General features: G+C 37.5%; 1 protein-coding gene across 1 annotated transcript in view; it reads left to right on the top strand.

The window, feature by feature from the left end:
* The first annotated feature begins 6,148 nt into the window (after positions 1-6,148).
* Positions 6,149-26,709, top strand: part of CUNH18orf63 (chromosome unknown C18orf63 homolog) — a 29,097-nt gene continuing 8,536 nt past the window's right edge. The window contains exons 1-10 of the mRNA XM_007449677.1: positions 6,149-6,282; positions 8,072-8,150; positions 10,090-10,146; positions 11,923-12,034; positions 12,939-12,980; positions 14,438-14,514; positions 21,944-22,053; positions 24,674-24,770; positions 24,879-24,964; positions 26,148-26,331. Coding sequence (XP_007449739.1) covers positions 6,149-6,282; positions 8,072-8,150; positions 10,090-10,146; positions 11,923-12,034; positions 12,939-12,980; positions 14,438-14,514; positions 21,944-22,053; positions 24,674-24,770; positions 24,879-24,964; positions 26,148-26,331 — 978 coding nt within the window. The remainder of the gene's footprint in view (positions 6,283-8,071; positions 8,151-10,089; positions 10,147-11,922; positions 12,035-12,938; positions 12,981-14,437; positions 14,515-21,943; positions 22,054-24,673; positions 24,771-24,878; positions 24,965-26,147; positions 26,332-26,709) is intronic.

Raw genomic sequence — 26,709 nt, 5'->3', positions numbered from 1 at the left:
CCGACTGTGTTAGTCGGGTACCTAGGCTAACTTTGTTGGATTTACAAACAAATTGGACTTACAAACGTGCTCGTGGAACAGAACTTGTTCCTATGTAGAGGATCTTCTGTACTTATGTTCACGTTTTAATTTTGAAAGTTTTATCCATATTGTTGTATATAAATGTAGTTCATTTTTTTCTTTGCTGTATAATATCCAATTTTGTAAATATAATTCAATTTATCTATCTGTTCCCCTGTCCCTGAACATTTGGGATTTTGTTTGTTTTTGCATTTACTTATTTTATTCAACAAACAATGCTGCTACAAACATATTTCTTGGTGCACATATTTAAGAGTCTCTTAAGGGGAAGTGTATATAAGGAATTTCTAAGTCTAAGGGTATGTTAATATTCAACTTCAGAAGATTACATCACATTGTTTTCAAATTTACATTCCTACATTCCAACAGTGTATGGAGATCTTATTCTGCATCCTTACTAACCCTTAAAATTTTGCCAATACTATGGTATTTCGTTGTGGTCTTATTTAGATTTAATAATTAATGAGGTTGAATATCTTTTCATAGGCTTATAAGCCATCCTTTTTCTTCCTTCTGCAAAATACCTGTTCATGACCTTAGTGCTTTTTTCTATGACTGACTGTCTTACTCTAATTGATTTGTGAGAGTTCTTCATATAATCTGGAAACTAATCACTTGTGGGTTACTTTTATGAAAATATCTTCTCCCAACTTGTGGCCTGTCTCTTCACTTTATTTTACTTTTGAAAAACAAAAGTTTTTAAAAGCTTTTTATTATAGAAAAGTTCAAACACACCACAAAAGTGGAGAAGATAGTAAAATACATAAAAGCACAGATAATAATAGGAACCTTCACTCATTTTCAACAATTATCAAAACATGGCCAATTCTGTTACCTCTTTGTCACCACCCTCATCTCCCACGGGATCATTCTAAAGCAAATCCCAGATATGTCATTTCATCCATAAATACTTCTATACGTCTGTGAAATAAGGATCTTATAAGTATTATCTTTAGATGTTACTTTGCCATCTAGAAAATAATTCCTTAGTACAATTAAATATACAGAGTATGCAAATTTCTGACTTTCATAAATAGTTTTTATAGTTTATTGAAATCAAGATCCAAATAAAAGCCATACATTTCACCTTTTATGTAAAGAGAACTGGACTATTTAGTACGTGGATGTTTGATGTAAACTGTCATAGGAGGCTGATTTTACTCACCAACCTTTACTACAATCTCACGGTTGTGGTTATAAGTAACCAAGCAATATGTAAGTATTGAGCACTTCGTTACCAAGTTAGGATATCTAAAAGCATTTCTCTTTGCCAAAACTCATTTTTCGAATAAAATAAGTAAATTACTCTAATACATCAAACATTAAACACAATACAAAACCTCATTCTTTCACAGTATAACTTCTCGAACCTGGTAAGATGTGAGGTTGAAAAGTGGCAAATCTTCTCTTACTTGATAAAAATCTCCTGACATTCCACCCATGAGCTTCCTCCTCCTCATCTCCCTGAACTTATACAGGAGTCTCCCGGGATTCAGTGTGAGGACTTCTTTCCTTCTACCCTTTCACTCTCTTCCAGATCTGTTCTTGTCTCATGATTTTAAATACCATCTATTACATACAGATCTTTCCCCAGAACTCCTCCTCTTCACTTCTCAAAGTTAACGTGTCCCAAAACTGACATCCTCTTATTTTCATCCACAAACTTTCTCCTCCCAGTCTTCCCCTTAAGTTAATGGCAACCGCATCCTCCCAAGTCGGTACAAAGACCCTGCAGCTATGCTTAACTCTCAGACTCCACATCAATCCATATCCACAGCCTATTAGATCTAACTTCAAAGGATCTTCACAGTGCAATCCCATCTCATCACCTCCACTACCTCTGCCCTGATCCCAGCCGCATCTTCCCTCTCCTGGACCACTGCCATTGCCTCCTAGCTGCTCTCCTTTCTGTCCCTCTGTTCCCTTCAGTCCATTCTCAGCACAGCGCCTGGGTGCGCCCGTTACAATACACACGGCTTATCAAGCCTAACACTGTCTGGCCCGCTTTAACCTCCCGGTCTCGCGTCCCTACCTCTCCTTCCAGCTCCACTGCAGCCAGCTGGTCACCCTCCCGCCTGCCTCAGGCGTTCTGCTTGTACTCGCGATTCCCTCCCTTACAACGTCCTCCCCCGACATGCGTGTGGCCGCCCACTCCCATCTCCTTTCTGTCCTACATGTCACCTTCTCCTTGAGGCCTCGCGACCTCCGAAAGGGCCTCTCCCGGCACTCCGTCTCCCTGTCCCAGCGCACCTATCACCATTTCCAGACCGACATTTTGCGCACTTATCATATTAACCTACCCCCCAACCCTCAAGAAAAATGTAAGCTCCAGGAGGGCAGGGAACGCTCTTAGTTCAATGTTCCATCAGTGACTCCTAGGAAAGCTCCGGGCACACAGCAGGCGCTTAATAAATACCTAGGAACTAGCCCTTGCGCCGGGCTTCCGCTCCACGCCACGCCACGCTGCAGGGCGCCCCACTCAGAAAGTTCCACCGCCGGACATTCAGCGGATCCAAGGGCTGCCCTGCGCATGAGGCCGGAGAGCCCGTCAGTGCGGCGAGCACGGGGCTCGGCACCTGTGGCTCCCCAGCGGCCATACCGCGCGGATGCATCCTACCTCTCTCTGCAAGACAGCAAGGGCCTCGAAACGGGCCACACCAGCGCCAACGCCGGCTCTTCTCTCGAGGAACCACGAGCGCCGGCAGAACAGCGTAGGCAGTCAAAAGCTTTGGCGGGAAAAAGTGGGGCGCGCGGGGCATTCTGGGAGCGCTCGGGGTTACGCTTGGGGGCGCGGGGGGCGCGGGGCATTCTGGGAGCGGTACCTCAGAGACTCCGGGAAGACGCCGAGGAGCGCGGGCCGCGGCCTGGGAGACTGAGGTGAGGAGGCCGTGACCCGGGAGACCAACTTCTTGTCTGAGCCAGAGACTGAGAGGGCGAGCGGGGGAGTTCGCTGCAGGCCGGGCCGCCTCACCGCGAAGCTCGTGCGTTCGCGTCAGGGGGCGACGGCTCTGAGGGCGTTGCTTTGACAGGACGCGCGTGCTGAAGAGCTGGTTCTAGCTTGTGAAAAGGGAAAAGGAAAGGAACAAAGAGTCGTTCTTTCACGAAGGCCCACAGGTTCCAAAAGTAGGGCACCTTATTTAATCGGTAACTTATAGAACCGCCATTTAAATAAGGTGCTTAAGCTAAATAAAGACCTTGGAGATGTTTCCACCAGTTCCATGCTGTGCGTTAAGAAGATGGGGCCCGGTGGGGCGGGGCGGGGGGAACTGGCCTGTTGACCTTGGAAGCCATCGGTGGGCCCGCAGGAAGCCGAACCGCAGGGAGGGCGGGCAAGCAGGAATCCGACCTGCAGGCAGGCTTTTTCCCACCGAGGGCCCCAACAGAGGGAGAGACTGCAGCTCCAGAGGGGCCGAAAGTTGCGTAGACCTCACAGCCTGGGCGTGCACAGCGAGTTTGGTTCTCCTGGGGTTTTTGAGTCATCCCATGGAGAATCTTGTAGGTACCTGTTCCTTACTGGTAACACTTCACCAGGGCAGAAATGTGGTCAAAATTTTATTTTGGAGTCAGCAAGTTTTCCATTTGTCAGCTTGGACGTGAAAGATGCTAGTCTCTGATCAGTATGTTAACTAACAGTTTATCCGTATATGTTATATATAGTATATCCGAGTTTCGAGCCTTAACATTACAGTTCGTATACAATCTAGGGAAAAAACCCAAACTTTTAATTTGTAAGTTTTGCCAATTATGAACTGAAAAAAAAATTGTTTTAATGTAGTTCTAAATAGTAAAATTAAATAAATTCTCCCCTGTTCCTGAACAGGTCAGTGTTGTTTACATACAATTTTCCGAGCACTCTTGGAAGATTGACAAGAGAAGGGGAGGACCACTCGCAGGAATTTCTCGGTGACTTTGATGGAAGATATTTAAAGGAAAAGTGAGGCAGAAAGTAGTTTTAGTGGGAAATGTATTTTAGAAATGGAAGTAACAAATCTCTAACTTTCGCCCATGTCTTTGACCTATTTCCATTCAAATATGCACAGTTGTACCTCTGGGCCCAAGCCATAATCAGTTCTTTGTTTTATATTTTACTTTATATATTATTGATGCCCTTTACTAAAACGCTTCAGAGGAAGTGAATTTTAGCAGAATTGTGAAGTAGGTTGTGTTGGCCTTGGAACTTTGTACTTCATTTTTATTTTATTTATTTATAATTTTGGCTGCACTGGGTCTTCGTTGCTGCGCGCGGGCTTTCTCTAGTTGCGGCGAGCAGGGGCTACTCTTCGTTGTGGTGCGCGGGCTTCTCATTGCGGTGGCTTCTCTTGTTGTGGAGCATGGGCTCTAGGCATATGGGTTCAGTAGTTGTGGCTCGTGGGCGCCAGAGCGCAGGCTCAGTAGTTGTGGCGCACGGGCTTAGTTGCTCCACGGCATGTGGGATCTTCCCGGACCAGGGCTCGAACCCGTGTCCCCTGCATTGGCAGGCAGATTATTAACCACTGCGCCACCAGGGAAGCCCTGTACTTCATTTTTTTAAAAAAATTTCACAATAGTAAGCATTTACGTAGAAGAGTAGAAAAGCAGAGAGAAGGAAGGACTGTTTCTATTTTTAATATCAGAAATCATCTTGATTAGGTATTTAACACCTTGTGTGACTTTGTGTTAATCATTTCCAAGAATACTTCCACTTTTAAAAGAATCTAAGTGATCTTTAATGATGAAAATTTCAAGCACTGTGGTACTTGAGTGAGAAAGACGTGTGGGGAGCAGAAGGGCATTGCCACTGTTCCTCGAATGGCACCACAGAGACATTTGGCTACTGAGATCAGACCTAAGGCTGGTCACACTCCAGGTTCCAAGACTGATATGTTACTACTTTTCTTCTTAAAGAGAGAAAATATGTAGGTGTTTAAAGGTTTGAAGTACTAGAATACCAGTTACCTTCCCTGGATGTATTTGTGTGCCCTAGAGAAATTGAGCTTAAATTATATGCTTTATTTTTACATTGCAGTCTTCTTTTCTGTTGTACATAAGATAGACTCCAAAGGTATGCCGTGTGAATTATCAACTGTAAAATGTGTCCCACATAGAAGTTTGAAAGCCAGATAATTAGTGGAAAAGGAAACTAGATAAAAGTTTAGAGATCTCAGTAAACATTTTCTTTCGTGTAAAATAATGAAAATATATTCTTCAACTTTGAAGTGCTTTATAGAGATAACCTGAAACAGCAGAAGACTTTGCTATACATTTTTATTTTTTTTAATTATTCTTGTCATAGGAAAGATTTCATTTTCCTGAAAAGAAAATGAAACTTAAGAATAGCCAGAAACTTTAGAAGGAATTTGTTAAATAAAAACAATATAGTAGGGCTTCCCTGGTGGCGCAATGGTTGAGAGTCCTCCTGCCGATGCAGGGGACATGGGTTCATGGCCCGGTCCGGGAAGATCCCACGTGCCGTGGAGCGGCTGGGCCCGTGAGCCATGGCCGCTGGGCCTGCACATCTGGAGCCTGTGCTCCGCAACGGGAGAGGCCACAACAGTGAGAGGCCCGCGTACCACCAAAAAACAAAAAATATATAGTAGAAAGATATCTAGTACCCAGAACAGAGTAGACATTTAATACACATTGCTGGGGGGGGGGGGTTATATTATTTGTATTCAAATTATTCTATTTGTTGTGTAGAGCTGCAGGTTTAAAATTCTACCTTATATTTTTGGGGTGACAAAAGTGTTCTAAAATGTATCGTGATGGTTGCAACTCTGTGCGTATAATAAAAACTATTTAATTGTACACTTTAAATAGGTGAATTGTTATGTTATATGAATTACATCCTTATAAAACTTGTACCCCCCCAAATTCTAGATTATCGTTAGAAAACCTCAAAGGTAAAATGTGAATGATATTTAACTGCTGATGTTTGCTAACTTGTTTTTATCATCTTAATACTAACACAATATCAAATATTCTGTAATGAATTGGTATTGAAACCCTATTGGTAAAATAGTTTGCTACCCTTTTATTGTTGTTTATTTTTAAAGGCCTGATTACTGAGACATTCAGTCAACAAGAAAGTATGAATGACTCTAGGCAGCAGTCACTGTTCTTCATCACACTTCCAGATTTACACAAACTCTGTGCTGTCAGGATAATATTGAGTAGTGGAGTGGCAGATACCGAGATGAGGAGTACACAGCTGAAGATATGCAGGTAAAAAAACACATCTTATAACTAAGACTTTATAAACTTTTTGAGACCTATAAGAGCTGTTTTAGCAGTATCTCCTTTAAAGCAAAATACTCATTTACTCAATCTGTTTATATAATTTTGAAATAAAGGAATTCAATTTTGTTCTAATCAGGTATATTGAATTACATTTAGGGGAGGACTTGAAATACTTGAGATAGACTATCACACTGTTGAGTTTTTATATTTGTGGCTTCTTTTCTGATATTTTAATTTAAATATTTTATAGACATTGATGAATTAAATCAGGGTCCCAAAACATAGAGATAGTAATAAATATATATGAAGTACCTACTGTTTATGAAGTACTTTAGGAGATACTGTAAACATTTTAGATTAATATAATTTTTAAATTTTCAGGTTGATATAAGAGTATTTCTGAAGAGTATTTCTCCAAGAACTATCTTGAAATATCTGACCCAAGATAGTCTTCGAAAAACAGCTTAGTTGAAGCCTAAAGTATAACACTGTGATTACTGAGGTCCCACCATGTATTAGTCCCTTAAATTGTTTGAGACATTCAAAAAAGAACTCTTAGAATACGTAAAAATATTGTATCTGTAAATGAATTTCTTGGAGAGGAACAAACACGTATAAGATTGATAGGGGCCAGAAATAAGACACTCTTGGGGTGTCCTCCATTTTGCTCTTATTTATAAAACTTTTCTCCTGCCCACTGTATATTTTCCCATTCAGGTGCAGCCAGGAGTCTGTACCCTTCCTGCTAAGGTACAATTTGATACCCATTGAGCATTCACTTGTGACCCCTTTGGGAAACAAATAATTAGAAAACCTTAAGAGAGATTTTTTGCTGTTCACCCTCATGTGGGTCATGCCCATAGAGAGGGGTGTTTTGACTCATCGTTCCAATCACTGACAAAGAGGCTGGAACAGAGAGAGCAGAGACATGGTTGTGTCAGACAAAGGCAGGCCTTGCAAAAGCACATACCTGCTGCACCACAGTTCCAACAAAGATGAGGCCACCAGAAACAGAATGACCCATCCCACTTTTTGATGTAATCCCATACACACACACTCCTGGTTTTTAAAATTTGTTTCCTTGATGATTAATAATTTTGAAAATTTTTACATTTCCACCTCTATTCCCTTTTATGTTTTTTCATTTTTTCCAACAAAATTATTGATGGTAATTTGAATTGTAATGATTGTTGTTGTAAGTTCATTTGGCTTTTGAATACTGAACTAAAACTGCTACCCCACTTCATTCTGGCTTGGAAAAAAATTCCTTTTTGAAGAAAAAGCATCTAGTCAATAGTTCTCACACTAAAGTAGTTGATAACTTCACTGATGGGTGAATCCTTAGACTCTTTCCTCAAGTGCTTCTGACCACTACTTTAAAAAAAAAAAAAAAAAAAGGAAAATGGAAGAAACAGGAATTTAAAAAGCTGGATTCTTCACAGTGGTTAGACTTTTTCAGGTCTATACTTAAGATAAATTGGAGTTGGTTTTTTTTTGCGGTACGCGGGCCTCTCACTGTTGTGGCCTCTCCCGTTGCAGAGCATAGGCTCTGGACGCGCAGGCTCAGCGGCTGTGGCTCACGAACCTAGCCGCTCCGCGGTATGTGGGATCTTCCCGGACCGGGGCACGAACCTGTGTCCCCTGCGTCAGCAGGCGGACTCTCAACCACTGCGCCACCAGGGAAGCCCGAACTAAGCAATTTTTAAATGTTCTGGTAAAGTAAAAACAGAGAGTGGGCAGTCCACTTTAAAATTAATACATTTCATCTCCACAGGCAATTGCTGTTTTTGCACCAAGATATCCTGACATCACCTGTGCCTGAAATATTTACCCAAATTTGGGTGGTGATGACGGTTAGTATTTTAACATTTTATAAAGTATTATTACTAATTATTGGGAGCAATATTGATAAACATTAATTCAGGTATTAATTAAAACTCAAATTGAACATGGTTTATGAAGACAAATTACGTTGTGTTGTAGATTGATCAAACCATTAACAGACTTTAACTTTGATAGACCTGATGTTTAAGATCCATTTTTGTGGCTCTAAATTCATATTTAGTTTTCCCTGTCATTAATGTTAAGATAAAGATGATCAATGAATAAAATACGTTACAGCATAATTTCAAGATAGCACAGACTTAATCCTTTTCTTATATTTTATTCTTTAGAATTACATTTAATATAAAAGAAGAAGTTTCTTGTTCTAGCAAGTCTCCAATTGTTTTTAAAGAACTTAGGTCAATAGGTTTTTTTTTTCTTTTGAATTTTATTTAATTTATTTTTTTATACAGCAGGTTCTTATTAGTTATCCATTTTATACATAGTAGTGTATATATGTCAATCCCAGTCTCCCAATTCATCATACCACCACATGCTCAATAGTTTTTTTTAATTTGGAAATTTCATTAAAATTTTTGTCTTAGTAAAATTAGAACAAGAAATATATTTCCAGTGCTGTATATAACTGGGAATGATAAATGAAGTACCAAGAATCTTTATAAAAATTATATTATCCTGAGCTTTTTGTCAAAAATCTTTCTGAAAATCCTCTTATTCTGAGATTTTAATTCCCCAGAATCCAGTGAAATCAATATTTAATAACAATGCTGATAGACCATTCAAAATCTTCTTCAGGTCTTTCATTTCTCTTCTGGGTTTTATGGTTGTATGTCCATCTTTTATCTTTTCATCCTTAATATAGCTTTTAAGAAAGACAAGCTGTTTGGTGAACAAGTAGACAGTAAAGTCTCTTATTTGTGTTCTTTTCTACCTGAAAAAATTATGAAACAAGGAGGACATTGTTTTAGAGTTCTCGTAAATTCTAGTATCCTAATCTTAGCAAGAATAGTAAGAGGAAAATTGCCATCTAAAAATATGTTTTACTTTCTTACAAAGATATTACACGCTGTAAAAATTTTTACAAAAATAGAAAATGGGATTATTATACATACTATTTTGAAACTTACCTTTTATTTCCGCATTAGCAGCCTGGGAATTGTTCTGTGTCAGTACATATATTTTACTCATTTTTAAGGATGTGAAATATTTCATTGTGTGGGTGTATAATAATTTAATTATTACCTTCTAATACTCATCTGAGTTTCTAGTCTTGTGCTATTATAAACAATGCTTCAGAAAGTGGAAATTATATCATTTTTATTTATTTGGTAGTTTCTGTGGGTTAAATTCTTAGATGTTGGATTGCAGTACATTTTAAACTATAATCTACATGCTGCTAAATTGTGCTCTGAAGAGCTTGTACTAGATTACATTTAATAAATAGTGTATGAGAGAACCTATATTTCGACATCCTCACAAGCACTAAATATTAGCAGTCTTTTCATATCTGCCAATTTGTTAGGTTAAAAATATCAATAATATCTTCTTTTAATTTGTGTTTCATTGGTTAGTTGGAACACCTTGGCTTTTTGAACTTTCTCATGATCTTCCACTTGTGTCCATTTTCCTTATTCATGTTTAATAAATTATTGTTTATTAAGAAAGGTATTAAATATTTATTATATGAAATTTATTGGCCTTTTCACTTATATGGTTTCTGGATTCGGGTCACTCCCAGAAAGGCTTTCTAACTTTGGAATGTACCCGCAGATTCTATTTCAGGAAGAGAATGATTATTACCTGCTTCTTTCTCCTGGGCATAGAAACTGTTAAGATGATGGCCCTCTGCTTTGCTCTGCTGTATAATGTTTAAATTCTTTATGTAGTGCATTATTTAATAATATATTTATGTTAAGTCCTTCTTATCAATGTGGATTTTTTTAATAGATACCATTTTATAAAGCTGGAAAACTTAATGCCTATATTGAAAAATATGGAGCTAAGGTAAGTTTTAAAAAGGATAATAATTCCAGACGTTGTTTATATTGATTTTGTATTCACCTTCTTTTGTCAGTAAACAAAAATTGGAGTATCTTTCTCATAAGTTATTGCTATGCATGTGAAAGAACCCAACATTTTTTTTCCCCCAGAACAATTATTTTGTGCATATTTAGTAGAGAAAGAGGGGAAGAGTCTTAATTTTGTTGGGTACTTTCTTGCAGGCATTTTATGTGGCATAATTTCACTTATCATCTGTATCTTCCAAGAAGTAAATATCCCCATTTTTACAGGTGAAGAAAATGAAACCCAGAGAGGTGAAAATATTGTCCACAATCATATAGCTAATAAGTAGGGGAACAAAACAGTATAGATTGTATTTCCCGTGGTGGTGAGTGTCTGGATCTTAGCAAGAAAGAAAAATGAATATGTGGAGTTGAGCACCTGTCATGTCTCAGTTACTCAGGCCGTGGAGACTTTGCTGGAGCTCCCTTCATGTCTCTGCATTGATCTCTGAGGCACTGTATTCTTGGTTATTCTAGCAGCCCATCCAGGCATCGCTGCTGGCCTCTGTTCCTAGACCTAGTGGGGTTCGGGTTAATGAGGTTTTCGGTCATCTCCAAGATGAGATGCTTTCCTTAAGTTCTAGGATGATAAGATCTCAACAATACCCGGAGATTGTTTGCAGTTCCCTGAGAAATGTTTGAATAACCTGAAAGCTGGTTTTAGCCATCATTTACAATCTGTGGGAAGGCAGTATTCTTTCCCACCCTTGTGGAGCCTTCATGATTATGCTCAGTTTTTCTTTACGTAGATATTTTCTACATGATAGTAATCACAGCAGATATCTATAATATACTGAGCACTTTACTTGTTTCTGGAGATAAAGCTGTGAACCAGATAAACTTCCAGCCTTCAGGAATCTTAAAGTAGGAAGTAATTCCCTCCTTTTTACTTATTGGGTGACAGTTACTTTGGCTCGCTCACTTTTCTACATGCTAGCAAAGGCAATGGCAGTGTTTTCTTCTGGGCTACATTTGTAAGGATGTTTGTATAGCAAACAGCCCTGAGAAGTTTCCTCATATGCATGTGCTATTCCATATGTAACTGAATACTCAAGGAGGGACTCCGCTGATCTCAAGAGTTTCTCTCTATGCAGCTCTCTTCTCTCAATACTTAACCCCCAAACTGTACCTTCTTTGGCCTCCCTGGACTCTCAGTTCTGTCTGCTCAACCCACAGAGCCCACTGCCTCTTCCAGGATTCCTCCTCCCTGCACTGCAGCCTGGAAACCCTCTTTAATCAATATGCTGGGGGTACTCATGAATTTCCCATATGATCATTAAAAATTCTGTACAAGTAGAGATACTCTGCTGGTTGCATGTGTGCCCATGTAAATATTTAATTGTTTTGTGATATTGAACTAGAGTGAACCATAATGAGAAATATTACAGTATAGTTCTGGACTTGTTTCCTTTGTGTACAGCAAAATACAAAGTAAAGTTTAAGGTCCTAGCACCGGAGCTCCAAAAATTTAGGCTTATTGAGCCAGGATAAGCAGGTAGAATTTGCCCATTATAGTCATAGTTTCAAAATGAATATATTTTAACACTTCTTTAACTTTAGAACCAGATAGGATTAGCTGTAGTGATGACTATAACTTATATTCAGGATAGCCCAGTTTGTTAGGTGGTGATCTAAACACACAGACATTTTTCTCTGAGTTTATAGGGACATAACAATTGCTGTGAACTTGCCCATATTTTGTGCTTTAATATTTTAGGTGGAGGCTCCACAACGAGTAATTCCTGTAATTCTTCAAAACTGCCTTTCATATTCACTCACAGCTAGACTTGCTCCAGCCTGGAATAAAGCTGGCCATCTCTTGGTGCAAGGTGACTTTATCTCTTTCAGTCATTGGGGCTTTCTGAACTAGCTTACTGCTATTATGTACATGTGTTTTTAATTTTAAGATATATTATTTTTAGGGAATGGTTTTTAAAGCATAGCGCCAACCAAGGATTCTCAAGCAAGCCCACATCAACATAAGTGTCATCTCCTTACTTTGGGATTATATCCAGAGGGCTCCTAGTGTTTCTTTGAAAAAAAATGTTTTTATCATAGAATACTTGACGTTTAAAGAGGAATAAGTATAAGTTGTGGAGCATTATAATAAAATGAACACAAATTACCAGTATTGTTGGAACCAAAAGTCTGTTCGAATTTTTTGTTGAGATCTGTTTTCTAAATATTTTATACCAGGAATAAATATTTGAGGGAAGAACTGGGTATTTCTGTCCTTTTAATTGAAGAGATACTTTTTGAATGATTATATTTTTTCTCTGAATTGTCATTAGATATTCATATAAAACTTCATTTTATTTATTTATTCATTTATTTATTTTGGCTGTGTTGGGTCTTCATTGCTCCATGGGCTTTCTCTAGTTGCGGCGAGAGGGGGCTACTCTTCGTTGCGGAGCACGGGCTCTAGGCACACGGGCTTCAGTAGTTGTGGCACACAGGCTCAGTAGTTGTGGCTCACGGGCTCTAGAGCGCAGGCTCAATAGTTGTGGCGCATGGACTTAGTTGCTCCGCGGCATGTGGGATCTTCCCAGACCAGGGATCGAACCCGTGTCCCCTGCATTGGCAGGTGGATTCTTAACCACTGCACCACCAGGGAAGTCCCTAAAATTGTATTTTAAAGCATTTTTCATAGCTTTGATAATTTTACATAAAAAGGTTATATTAAGCATGATTTATAAGTTTTAATAATATGGCATATCCTATGAATTTTTTAAGGAAGAGAATTTCTTTCTCAGATGGGAAAGCAAAGTGCTGTTGGTAAGTAAAAATATGTAAGTTAATAGTTAAAACATTGATATAATAACAGTTTAAAGAATGGTACAGATGGTTAGGTTGTTAAAATCTTGATGATTAGGTTATATCAGAATTTAATCATATATTGTTATAATCACAGTTTTACTCAGGAAATCACCTCTGGTTCAAAATATACGTTCTACTTACATAAGAAAAAAAATTCACTTCTCTTAATTGGAATAAAAGCTATATTTTTAATTTCTCTACTTAAAGAAAACTGTGACCAAAAAGGAGTTTAATTCTGCAGGCATTTATAAAGTATAGTTTCCAGAGCCATATCATAAGAATTCTTTAGTACTGTTGTAAGTAAAAACTTTCTTTTGAGTACATGATTCTTTTTCTTCTTAAAAAAAAAGATTGTCTAAAGAGACACAGATGATCTAAAACACACAGTTTACAATATGGTTTAATCTAATTCTTTCATTGATGTGCATGGTTGTATTGCAGGTAGACATGTTCCTAAATAGTAGTCCAGAGATAGCAGATGGGGGAAATCCTGAGCCACGTAGACATTATTGTCAGTCATGGTAGCTTTTACCACCATTTGGCCATATCCTTAAGTCTCAGACTAGCACCTATAATCCACAGAGTATTTGCTCTGAGTTGACTTTCAAGCTGAAGCCTATTTGCCCTCCTTGCTCTGGTTTTATGTTTAAGTTGGACAGTGGCAGTCACTGTGTATTAGCTCTGGATGAACGGGTTCATTACCTAAATTTAGTTCCATCCCCAAACACTGTCAGGAGACTACAGCTGTCAGAGGTTAAAGATAACAGCTTAGGAGAGCAAAATTCCTCACTCATGTGTTAGAATTTTTTCTTCTAATTTTACTGAATGTAATATTCTATGGCAAAACTGACAAACTGTAGATGTGTAGCACTACCAGTACACCAGAAGCCCCCTCGTGCTTTATTCCAGGTACCACTATCTGACTTGTATAAGTAATTTTAATCACAAGAAAGCAAGATAGAAGCCTTGGGGCCCTGAACGATCTGGAATATATCTGCCAGTATATTTGAGGACATTTGTTAGTAAGACTAGTGAAGTCAAAAGCATGGCCTGGTACCTCTTCTAATTTAAGAAGAGTCTTCATCTTTCACATATAATAGATGTCAAACTTCTAAAAAGTATTTGTTGAGTTTTCCTCTCAATTGTGGAATGTCTCATTTTTCTTATTGTAACCCTACCCTACACATACATACCCACATAGGCTTTTGTCTTCTTTTAGATGTCTCATCTATAGACCATCAAATATTATATGGTGATTATTTGAATTTTACCATGTGTGAAAAAAATCCGTTCTTAACTGAGTTTCCAACTTGAATAAATTGAGTTAAATTAATTTCTTTTGTTACTAAAATACTTAATTTGATACGATGGAGTCATAATTCCGGAAAGTTCACGGTTAATAATTTTATTTTCAGTATTAGACATCAATGTAACAGAAACTCAAGTTTGTCTAAGCATAGAAGCTTACACAATCAGACTGCCACCACCTCAGGTACCACATATTTTGATTTCTATAATTAACCTTACTATACTTACTATATAATTAATATATTTATTATTATTACTGATATGCTAGGAGGTTTTAATTTTTAACAAGAAGAGTGATAAGAAAGTTTTTATTATCAAAATCCATATTATTAAATGCTTGCTATATTGATATTGTCCTAAATCTGTTTACCAGAGAAAACACGATTCTGTCAGTTTAACACAGATCTAATTATACTACTCCCTTGATCAAAAATCTTTTTAGGTGGCATTCAAGACTCCACAACCCTGCCCTGCCTCAGCACCCACTTCGTGCCTCTTCTTTCATCTCCAAATATTAAAAATGCTATTTCAGCTCATACTAAATGTAATAACCCCCCATTGACATTATTAGAGCTTTTTTTTCCTCATCTATTTTTTACACATAACAGTTTTTTCCTTCTTAGTGGAAGGATGTGTCTTTTATTTTGCTGACTCTCATAACACCCAGCATAGACTCTTACACATTAATGGTAACTCAGTAAATGTTATTTTCCTTCTTCTATGACAGTGGTTCTCAACAGAGAAGGGTGGAGGGCAAAATTAGTGTTTTTGTTCCCCGTGAGACATTTGTAATGTCTGGAGAAAACTTGGCTATCACAAAGTGGGAGGGGTGTGTTGCTACTGGCATTTAGTGGATAGAGGCCAGGATGCTGCTAAATATTCTACAGTACACAGGACAGCAACCCCACTCCCATCCCCACAAAGAGTTTTCCAGCCCAAACTGTCAGTAGTGTCCAGATTGAGAATCCCCACTCATAGCACAGATGACTCTTCCTTTGCTTAGAGTGCCCCTCTGATTGGCTATACATTATGCTTATTCTTTAAGAGCCAGCTCAAATGCTACTTTATTCATTTCTCTATAATTGTTTGATTACCTGTTATGTTGAGGCAATAGACAAGTCAAAAATGAATAGGATCTACTTTCTGGCCTTCAAGAGTTATGTAAGGCAGTAGGAAAGCTGACCTGAATATAAATAATTGGAATCGTTACTGAGTCAAAGCTCGTACTGCCCTCTGCACAACAGTCCAGTAAATTGAAAGATGAGGTGTTGGGGCAAGGAGTAGTCACTTGCCAGCAGACCGAGACTGTGGTGGGCTAGTATCCCAGAGACCCATTTTACCTGAGTTAGAGTTCAGACTTCTTTTATACTAAAAAGGGAGGGGTGTGGCTAGTTGTTGCAAACTTCTCCGTGCCGAATCCTTTGTTCTTGCAGCTGTCCATGTAGGTCAGGTCACAATGTTCCTGTAAACCTCCAACAAGACAAATGTTATTCTCTGTTCCACAACTTTTTATCTCTATATGAACGAAAAGTGTTATACCTTTAAAGGTCAAACCTGGGAGGCAGAGCCTTGAGAATGGGCCATCGTGTATGTTTCAGGTTTGTTCTTCTCTGTTACAGACTGGGCGGCATAACATGAATATCTGGTACTGATGAGGAACCTTGCCAAGGCTCCAAACCCACTGTGATCTCTCAGCCTCTTTTAAACCTTCACACTACTCTTCACCATGCTCACATACTTATTTGTATTTTTATTTATTTATTTACTTTAATATTATTTATTTATTTGGCTGTGCCAGGTCTTAGTTGCGACACGTGGGATCTTTGTTGGGGCATGCGGGATGTTTAGTTGCAGCATGCAAACTCTTAGTTGCGGCATGTAGGATCTTGTTCCCTGACCAGGGATTGAACCCGGGCCCCCTGCATTGGGAGCACGGAGTCTTAGCCACTGGACCACCAGGGAGGTCCCCCTATTTGTATTTTTAGAGTTATACTCATTTCTGTATCTCCAACTTGCGTTATAATTAGCTTCTTAGGGACCAATATTGTATTTTACTGCCCTTTGAATTTCCTACAGATGATACTTCTGTTTTATATATCTGAGATTTGAACCAATTAGAGAATGACAAAGAAGAGTATGACATATAGAGATCAGAACACCACCTTTATTACTAGGATGAGAATATAATTTATCATCCAAAATGAACACTTTTGAGAGTGAAAGGGGCACTAGCTAGCCTAATGGGATACTGGCCCAATGTGTATGAACTGGGATATGTTAAAAATTAAAATCAGATCAATCAAAATTGTATTTATTAAGAATTTATTGTGCATAAAGCTATAGTTTGTGAACTGGGAGTCTTCAAACCAACAGTGCAATGAAGCTCAGAGGTGTGTTGTTATAGGATGGCTTATATAGCAAAAATGTGGAAGCTGTTTAATCTTTATAATGATTGGTTATAGCAGTGGGGTTTCCAAATGACAGGGGATTGGTTAAAAGTTATTGTAGCATACCACTTTGGAAAACAGTGTGGTTCATTTATGATTTTCGGAGGCATTTACAAGAAATAATCTAAGTTAAATTTTGGTTGTGTTGCAGAATAAGCTAAATTAGGTTTTGCCTTTGTAGCTTAACTGGTATTGTCTGCCTAAGGAATTTTCAAGTTTGGTCTCCATTTTAATTATTTTAACAGATATACGGTCACACTGTTTATTACTGAAAAAGAAAAACAGCTACTGGAGAATGTGACCTGTCTGAACCCTAGAATTAGGTAGATTGACCCACGGACTTATGGCAGTAACAGAAACCCACAGATTCACTTGGGAGATCAGGCACCATTCCAGGTGTGACTGAGAGAATACAGAGCACCAGTCTTTGCCAGCAGGCCAGCTCCCAAGAGGACGAGGCAGGAGTTGTCCCAATTTTACCAACCAGATGAGCCATCCCATCTGCCCTGGGAGGGGTGAGCGAAGGAGGAGAGTGACGTCATGAGTGTGTTAGTACATCGTTCTCGACACGGAAGCACGCAGCAGAAATGGGGGCGATACGCTCCTCTCTTCTGTTCAGCACTTACACTCAACAGATGCTTGTTCAGTTTATTTAAATTGATCCCCTAAATTATAATTCCTCATCAGTTCCTCTAAGTCTCACTTTACTTATACTTTTGATATGTCATTGTTTACCTCCAGACTGCTATAAAAATTAGTTTCATACATGTCTGTGTTCCTACTAAGTTGTAATTTCTTTGAGAGTCTGGGTCCTGCCTTATTTACCTTTGTTCCCAATAAACTAAAAGATAATTGGATTGAATTTTCATTTTATCAAAATCTAGTATTGGTTATAGGTCCGGAGGGGGGAATAAAGGTGAGGAGGAGGATATTTACCATCTCTCTCCTTTCCAGTTCATCATCTACACTTTCATTCTCCTTATTAAAAATCTACCATGGCTTCTATTATCAATAAGATGAAATCTCAGCTCTTTAGTATAATATACCAGTTGACCCAAATTCATCTCCCCCATCATTGCTCTCCAAGTAGCCAAACTACTAATTGTTTCTCAAAGATAACATGGTCTTTCATACTTACATGTGTTTGCTCATACTGTTCTCCAAGCTTGTCGTGTCCATTCTCTGGCTCATCTTCCCACTCGTCTTTCAAGGCTTATTTCAGATATCACCCCTCTGTGAAGACTTACACAGCTTCCAAGACTCATCTCTCTCTGTGCTCCCCTGGCCATGTGTATCACATATTCTTGTCCACGTAACTATCTCATTAAACTTAGAAGTCTTAGAAGGAAGGGCCTGTGTCTTAATTGATTTTTCTATCATCAGAGCCTACCATAGTACCTGTCACTCCAGTAAATATTTGTGGAATGAGTGGAAGGTTGAGTGGAGTGGAAGACTAATTTATATGTTGAACTAAGTGACTGGGCTACAAATTAGTAGTTTTCTAAATTCTGATCTTTGATCCTACCTAGGCAAATTTTAAGACAGTTTATCATAATTCATTATGAGAAATGGGATTTTAGCCTTTATCTTTAGAGTTCAAATGGATTCAAGAAGTATTTGAAACAATAATTTACTCATTTATCGAATTTTAGACTATTTTAAACTTTAAAATAATGCATTCCTGACAGTTAAGTGTTTAAAAAGAAGTTTATATGCATAAACTGCCGTTTTACTAGTTGATGCTTTACGATTATAATTGAATCCACAGTTACATGAGGAATATATTCCAGAATAGCATTATGTAATCTTAAGCTATTTGCCTTGATCATTTAATTATATGGAAAATTTGGGAAATGGGCACCTGGAAACAAATTTGTATTTACTCCATAGACAACTATTTATTGGTTGTCATTATGTATATGTGCACGGTGCTGATGGAAGACATCTTTTCCTTCCAGAAGTTTTTATCTTGGTCAGAAGAAAAGGCATGCACACACAACTTACCAGGAGAAAGGAACATTTCCTCAGCACCGGTTAAATTCACACACCGAAAAAATTCAGTGTAGGCTTAGAACTACATTAAAGTCCCCAGTTCTGCACTTAGTAGCAGTGCCTCTTTGGGCATGTTACTTAGTCGCCCTGGATCTCTTGTAAATTGAAGGTAATGATATTTACCTCATACAATGTTAGGAGGTTAATGGGATAAAGTACATTAAGTGTACATAGTAGAGGTTCATAAAGGATGGCTATTGTTATTACTTTATAAGTAAATCGAGACACAGAGTTTAAGTAAGTTTGCTGTAGGTCATAAAGGTGAATAGATTCAGGATTTAGATTTTGTCCTTCCACTCTCTTCTTTCTACTACACTACATCATACTTCCTTCACCTAGCCTTGGGATCCTTGGCTCAAATTTTTATGTCCCAAAGAGCCTTACAGAAGTACATACCTAATAAGTATTGAGTAAAAAACACAACAATTGAATAGCAGTTTTTTGGCAATAGAGTATCAAAATAATTGTTACAGGAACTATGTTTCTTTAGGAGTTCAGAGAAAAAGGAGATGTCTGAGGGAATTCATATTTGAAACCTTTGGAACTTTGACAAAATTTTCCTCTCTTCTTGAATCAGCTCCTTTTTTGATTTCTCTGAAACTGTTTTGGTTTTTTCCCCCCAGAATCTCCTCCATTCATTCATGGCTCATCTTTCTCTTATCACAGTGTAAATGTTGCTTATCACACTGTAAATGGAACCCTTGGGTTCCATTTTCAGCCCTCTTTTCTTCTCCTTCACAGGCTCACCCATTCCAGTGTTGAACCTATACAATGATACCTCCCAGACATCCTTGTATAATTTCAGCTTGTCTGTCCTTTCTCTGATACTTTCACATGAATGTACTGATGGTACTCAGACCCAGTTGTGTCTAAAACTGAATTATTTACTTGTCACCCTCCCCAGCCCCAACTCTGCTCCTCCTTTGAATTTACTCTTTTGGTCACTGGCATCAACAGCCAGTAAGTTACCCAGCCAGAGGCTTCAGGGTCATCTTTGGTTCTTGCTTGCTATATCCAGTCGCTCTTCAATAGTCTACCTTTGTCTCTGAAATCTTTTCCTGTCTGTCTTCATTTCCAGTGCTCTAATTTATACTCCTTTCCTTTCCTTGAACTATTAAAATGGTCTCCATTTTGGCCTTCCTGTTTCCAGCATTTTTCCTTCTTGTTCTCTAATTTTTCCTCACAGTGTCAGCAGAGTTCTCTTTCTAAAACAGAGGTCCCCAACCTAAATATCTCTAGTATCTCAATGTTGCCTAAGGAAGATAAAGTCCAAATTCTTTAGGTTGGCATTATAAGGAGGAAGTGATATTTATTGAGTACCTTCTTAATGTGGGTTTGCTCACATAAGGACACAAATATTTGTTAAGTAAATAAATGCAAAGAGTTAATAAATGATAGGTAAATCAGAGTCTGTTGGGGTGTATAGTGAAGAGGTGAGTGGTTTGCTGGTCTTCAGAAAACTCTTAAGTTGAAAAAGACCAATATAAACCTAGTGCTAGTATCATGGAGATCCCTGCAGCAATTGCCTTGAGTCCCTGAATAGTGTAGAAAATACTCAGAAGGATATAAACACAAGCTGTGTAAGTAGATGTATGTGAGAACTCATAAACTGCAAACATTTGGAACTGATACCCACCTTCTCTGAATTCGATTTCAGGTTCTGTTTTCCCTTAAATAATTTATTCATCCACCTGCCCCCAGTCTTTTCTAACAGTCATAGCCATTCCTGCACTGACCATCTTTTTCTTAACACACAGCTCAGGCAACTAATCTCAAGCACAGAATATTACAGCACAAGATTTATTTCCAGTGTACAGCACAATAGGTATCTTTTCATTCTTGGTGTCCTTTCAACATGACCGGCACTTATCATCTTCCTTTTCCTACATCCATGGTTTTTTGCTCTGCCCTGCTCCCCATTTCCATTAATCTAATAAATGCAGTGCTAATTCAGAGAAGGATAAGTCACTGAATGTGGAGGAGAAGGGTCTAGATTTAGGCCTGTAAGGTTTGTATTGGTAGAACTCAGATAAATCAGAGTGGGAGCAATGCTTTAAGCCAGTGCATTGTTAAAATGCTTATGACTTGTCCAGGCAATAAAAAATTGGCCAGGTTAGCTGGAGTTCATTGAAAAGCAGTAGGCAATAAAGTTAGAATGTTCTTTCACAAAAGATGGATGATAAGGGCAAATGATTGTGAACCGTTCTCTCTAATCTTAATGCAGTGTCCTCTCACCCATTAATACTTTATTTTCCACCTCACTTGAGGTCTCTCTAATCTCTGGCTCACTGTAAGAAAATGCCCCACACTTCCCAGGGTGAGAAAACTTTGAGTGGCAAGTTGTTGGCTGCCTACAGGCTTAAATACCCTACAGACAGGGCACCTGAGGACCAGAGAAAAAAGCATTCCAAGACATGGAAAAGGGATACAAAAGGAGAGTGAGAGTATTGGCTCTGTCCTCTCCCCTCCAAAAGACCAGATAGAGGTATACTCCCTAACACATCTTCCACTTAAAAAAAAATTTTTTTCTTTTTGTGGTACACGGGCCTCTCACTGCTGTGGCCTCTCCCATTGCAGAGCACAGGCTCCGGACGCGCAGGCTCAGCGGCCATGGCTCAGGGGCCCAGCCGCTCCGCGGCATGTGGGATCTTCCCAGACCGGGGCACGAACCCAAGTCCCCTGTATCGGCAGGTGGACTCTCAACCACTGCGCCACCAGGGAAGCCCCTAAAAAAACTTTTTTTTACTTTAGTTAAGATGCTATTCTGACAAAATGTAAGTACCTTCCTTTGGACAGAGATTCAACTTCTTATAAATTAACAGAGAAATTAAATTAAAGAAACAGAAAACCAGTTCAAATAAGTACAAAATAGGAGTTTGGGTTTGGAAGATAAGAGGGAAAGCATGAAATATTTGATATACTGTATAGAGGAGAAACAGGATGAGCTGAAACTGATTACATTATGTAAAGTGGTTATGTATGATTCAGTGTAATAGCCTTTGAAACTATATAATGCATAACTGACTGTGTGTAATAAATCTGTGTTTAATGTTTCTTTTTGTTTGCCAAATTCTTTTGAGGACTTATGCATTAAAATCTTATTTCTATTCAAAGCTAAGAGAATTTGATATTTCTCAAAGTATTATAAAGGATTTTGAAGCTAACAAGAATGCTGTTATTGCGGGACATTCGATTTTGAGCAACTGGTGCTATGTTTTGCCAAGGTGAGATTTCAATTTGTAATATCTAGGGTGGGTTCAAGATAGTAGTTGTCTCTTATTTTGCTTCAACATTGATATGTGCAAAAGTATAAACCATTTTTGTGAATTTTTGAAACTGAATTATCACTTTAAAAAGGTATTGAAACAATATTGTCATACAGAAGCCATCAAATTACTAAAATAATTTTGTTATACATTTACATTTTTTTTTGCTGAACATATATCCAACAAAGCAGCTTTATTGAGAATACATAATATATTGAATATATAAAGTACTCTTACAATTCAACAATATACAATTCAATTAAAAAATAATTAAAGATTTAAACAAGTAATTCACCAAAAAGATATATGGGTGGCAAGTAAGCACATTGAAAGATGCTCAACATCATTAGCAGTCATTAGGAAAATGCAAATCAAAACCACAATAAGATACTGCTACACACCTACTAGTATAGTCAAAACTAAAAAGCCTGATATAATATTGATGAGAATGTGGAGGAACTGGAAAACTTATACATGATTGGGAAGAATGTAAAATGGTACAACCACTTTGGAAAACAGTTTGGCAGTGTCTTTAAAAGTTAAAACATATACTTACCATGCAGTTCAGCCATTCTACTCCTAGGGGTTTACCCAAGAGAAAGGAAAGCATATGTCCATACAAAGATTGACATGTATACACTGATGTGTATAAAATTGATGACTAATAAGAACCTGCTGTGTAAAAAAATAAATTAAAATTTATCTAAAAAAAAAAAGACACAAATGTTCACAGCAGCTTTATTTGTAATAGCCAAAAACTGGAAACAACCAAATGCCCATTAAAAAGTGAATAGTTAAACAAACTGTGGTATATCCACACAATGGAATATTATTTGGCAATAAAAAGGAATGAAATATTTATACCACAACAACATGGCTGAAGAATCCAGACCAAAATATCGTACATATTATATTATTCCATTTATATAAAAATCTAGAAAATGCAAACTAAGGAAGAATTGGAGGGATTACAGGGACAGTTTGGAGATTGATGAGTATGTCTACTATTTTGATTGTGGTGATGGTTTCATGGTACATACGTAGGTCAAAATGTACCAAGTCGTACAGTTTAAATATATGTAGTTTATTGAGAGTCAAATCATACCTCAATAAAACTGTAACCAAAAAACTACCTTATTTCAACTCATTTTTTGTTTTTTTGAGATTATGAAATGTTCTAAATTTACTGTGGTGGGAGTCCCCTTGTGGCCTAGTGGTCAGGATTCCAGTCTTTGACTGCTTCGGCCCAGATTCAGTCCCTGTTCGGGGAACTGAGATTCTGCAAGCCACGTGGCAGGGCCAAAAAATTTTTAAATAAACAAAAATAAAATTGACTTGTGGTGATGGTTGCACATATCTGCAAATACACTAAAAATCACTGAATTGTATACTTTAAATGGGTTAATTAATTGTATGGTATCTGAGTTACATCTCAATTAAACTGCTTAAAAAGATCTATCTATTGGGAATTCCCTGGTGGTCCAGTGGTTAGGATTCTGTGCTTCCACTGCAGGGGGCATGGGTTCGATCCCTGGTTGGGGAACTAAGATGCCACATGCCGTTGGATGTGGCCAAAAAAATAAAAATATCTATCTACTTTTTTTTTTTTAATTTACGTAAGAGTTTAACAAATTTTTTTTTACCTGACGGAGATACTATAGGCAAGTACATGATTAAAAGTGGGAATGTATATATAGCCTAGAATCTGACAATAACAAGTAGAAACAAGAACTCAAACAGCTCCCCATTCTGGGTCAGCAAACAGCTTGAAAAACCTCAAACTGCCATGAAGGGAGAGCATCATTTTACTGTGTATACATAGTACCTGGGACTATACTGATAAGCCAAAAATGCTACTCCATTTGGTAAACTCTGCTAAACAGACCACATAAACACAGTACACTTTAGAGAGAGGATCTTAAAGTGCACGATTCTAAAGCCCTCTGGTATACATTTACATTTTTATTAGACCTAGTTTTAAAACAGTAAAATTTCTAGGTATCTCATTACAAAATTACAACTATTATAATAATATCAATAGAATATTATAAACTTGTACATATAATTAATGATTCATTATCATTTGATATGAGCTGTTTTAAGTTTGTACTGTCTTCAGGGGAAAATATGACTTATTATTAACATAAATATGACTATTGGCATGAAATTTTAACCTGCTTAGGCAAAAGAACTTTCAAGCAGCATATACACAATGCCTTGGTCATTGAAGCCAAGAAAAGGTAGGTAGGGAACAAGATTTGACTCTGATTCATTCAGCTCTTCACAGACTTTTCCCTAAAGTCTAACAATTACCAGGCATGCCTCTGTGTGGCAACACTGTATTCATTAGTTTGTGTTTATAACTGGCTTATTGTTTGCATCAGTTCAACTTAGTTTTTTCTAACAATTCTAGTTGTTAAGAATTTAGTACAATGTTAATTTAGAACTGGGAGCAAATGAGTAGCTTATTTACTTATGTGTTGATAGTTGCTAAAATTTTTGAATGCTTTCCAAATCACATAGTTAAACTGTATCTAAGCATTGGCTCATAATACTTCACCACCTCTATCTTTTATAGTATGAAAATGGGACAAATAATAAGTATTCTTCATACCATACCCCCTGACTGTCCTTTTCACTCATATGAAGATTTCCAGATGCACTGGGATGACCTGGTAAGGAATAGAAACATATATTACATTAGTAGCTATTTGATTTTACTTCTTGTAATTTAACCTTAAGTTTAGCTTTCTCAGAATTTCAACTTTGTTCTTAATTTTTAGTATAGCTATAAGCTTCCAGAAAATTATGGAACTACTAAAATATACTGCAGCATCTACTTCAAAATGATAGGAAGAAGGATCTTCACATATCCTTTACAGATGCTCTCTGCCCACCTTATGATCCAGGCTTGCTCCTGCCCTGATGTCATCATTTTCAACCTTCTCTAAGTTCAAATGAAGCTACTTTCCCTCTACTTCTTTTTATCTGAATGAGTGTTTTTTGTTTTCCTTAGAATTTTGCTATTTTTATTTGAGGATGAGCTTAATAAAAATATTTTTTCCCCTTAAACACTACTGCAACAATTTAGACAGCAGAAGAAACTTTAGAGTAGATAGGAAAAATGTTTACATGATTCCTAGTAGAAAGTAAGAAAATAATTGCAGGCTTTTTCTTAGCCAAGGGCTCCCTCCTGTGGCATGCTGGATATTACTGAAAGGGTAGAATTAAAAGAATTAGTCATTTAATGAAATTTTCTTTTCAGAGTATTTAATTTTACGGTCAAAGTTTAGAGTATTTGAGTTGCACTTAATGCACCCCATTGGTTCAAGAAAATATTTTTCTTAATGTTATTTTAAAAAATCAACATACGAAAAGTCACACAAGCTCTCAGGTGAAACTCTTCCATCTTAATTATTTCACCATTTCTGTCTCTTTATACTCTGACCAGCTGGAGTTTCCAAATGGAAGAGGGAGGAGCCTAATGTTCTCTTTCTGTATTCTGCATTTCCTAACCCAAATCTTAATATAAAGCTGAGGTTGACAGGTATCAATTTTCCCCGTTCATTAGATGCTAAGACATTATTCCAAGTCTTCAGAATATTTTTCATCAGAAAAAGTAACTGCTTTTCTCAAAGAACTGCTTTTAGAGCTTGAATACAATCTATACATGTTGTTTCTCTGTACTGAATTTTTACTGCTCTTGGAGATGCAACCTGTTTATTGTTTACTATAAACACTTATTTTTATAATCTATAAAGGTCATAGTATTTTTTTTATAAATCATTTTTTTTTATAAATCTTAGTTTGCCAGTCTGTGTAGAAAGCCATATAGTAAGGGTACTGTGAGTTGTCATTATTGTGAGTGTTAAGATTTAAGTAGTTAAGATTCCTGTGAGTAAACGTTCTCTATAGCTTTGGATAATATGGAATAAGCAATACATAAAATAGTTAGGATTTAGTTGTGTACCTTTTAAGACTGTTTTACTTCCATTAAAAAATGCTGTCTTCTATCTACAGAAAATTTCCCACTGTTCTTTAACAATGTTCAGATACCCTCTCAGTTGCATCAGAAGTCAGGCCATACAGTTCTTTCCAAGGGTAGACATGGAAAGTGTGTTGAAAAGTTTTCTTTCAGATTTAAAATCTAAACTGCCGCATATATGTGGATTTCCCATAAAGATGACAACTAAACCGTTGTACTACACACAAGAACTAACTAAACTGTATCTGCAGGTAAGAGATTTCATATCCTACCAAGTTCTCTAAGACATGCTATGCACCTTTTGCCTTCAGTGGTGGACTACCTATCCACTGTGCTATAAGTCTTTTCTCTCAGTTCAGTGTTTCCCTAATACTATTTGCCATTGTTGTACTTAACCATTTTTTATTGTCATTATTATTATTGTTGTATTTAACTTGGTATTATGGTAGTAGTTGTTTACTGTTCTATTTCTTCTAATTTAACATGACTTCTTAGAGGGCAAAGGGCATATTCATCTTATTCCAAGTTCCTGGTACTTAATAGGTGTTCATTAAATGTTTTTTCAAAGAATAAATGAATAAATGATTGTATAGGATAGTTTGGAAACATTTGCCTCATACAAATCCAAG

The sequence above is a fragment of the Lipotes vexillifer genome, unplaced genomic scaffold (genome assembly GCF_000442215.2).
Source record: "Lipotes vexillifer unplaced genomic scaffold, Lipotes_vexillifer_v1.1 scaffold196, whole genome shotgun sequence".
NCBI classification, from domain to species: domain Eukaryota; kingdom Metazoa; phylum Chordata; class Mammalia; order Artiodactyla; family Lipotidae; genus Lipotes; species Lipotes vexillifer.
Note: the sequence above shows the minus strand (reverse complement) of the source record. Positions and strands in the feature narration are given on the sequence as shown.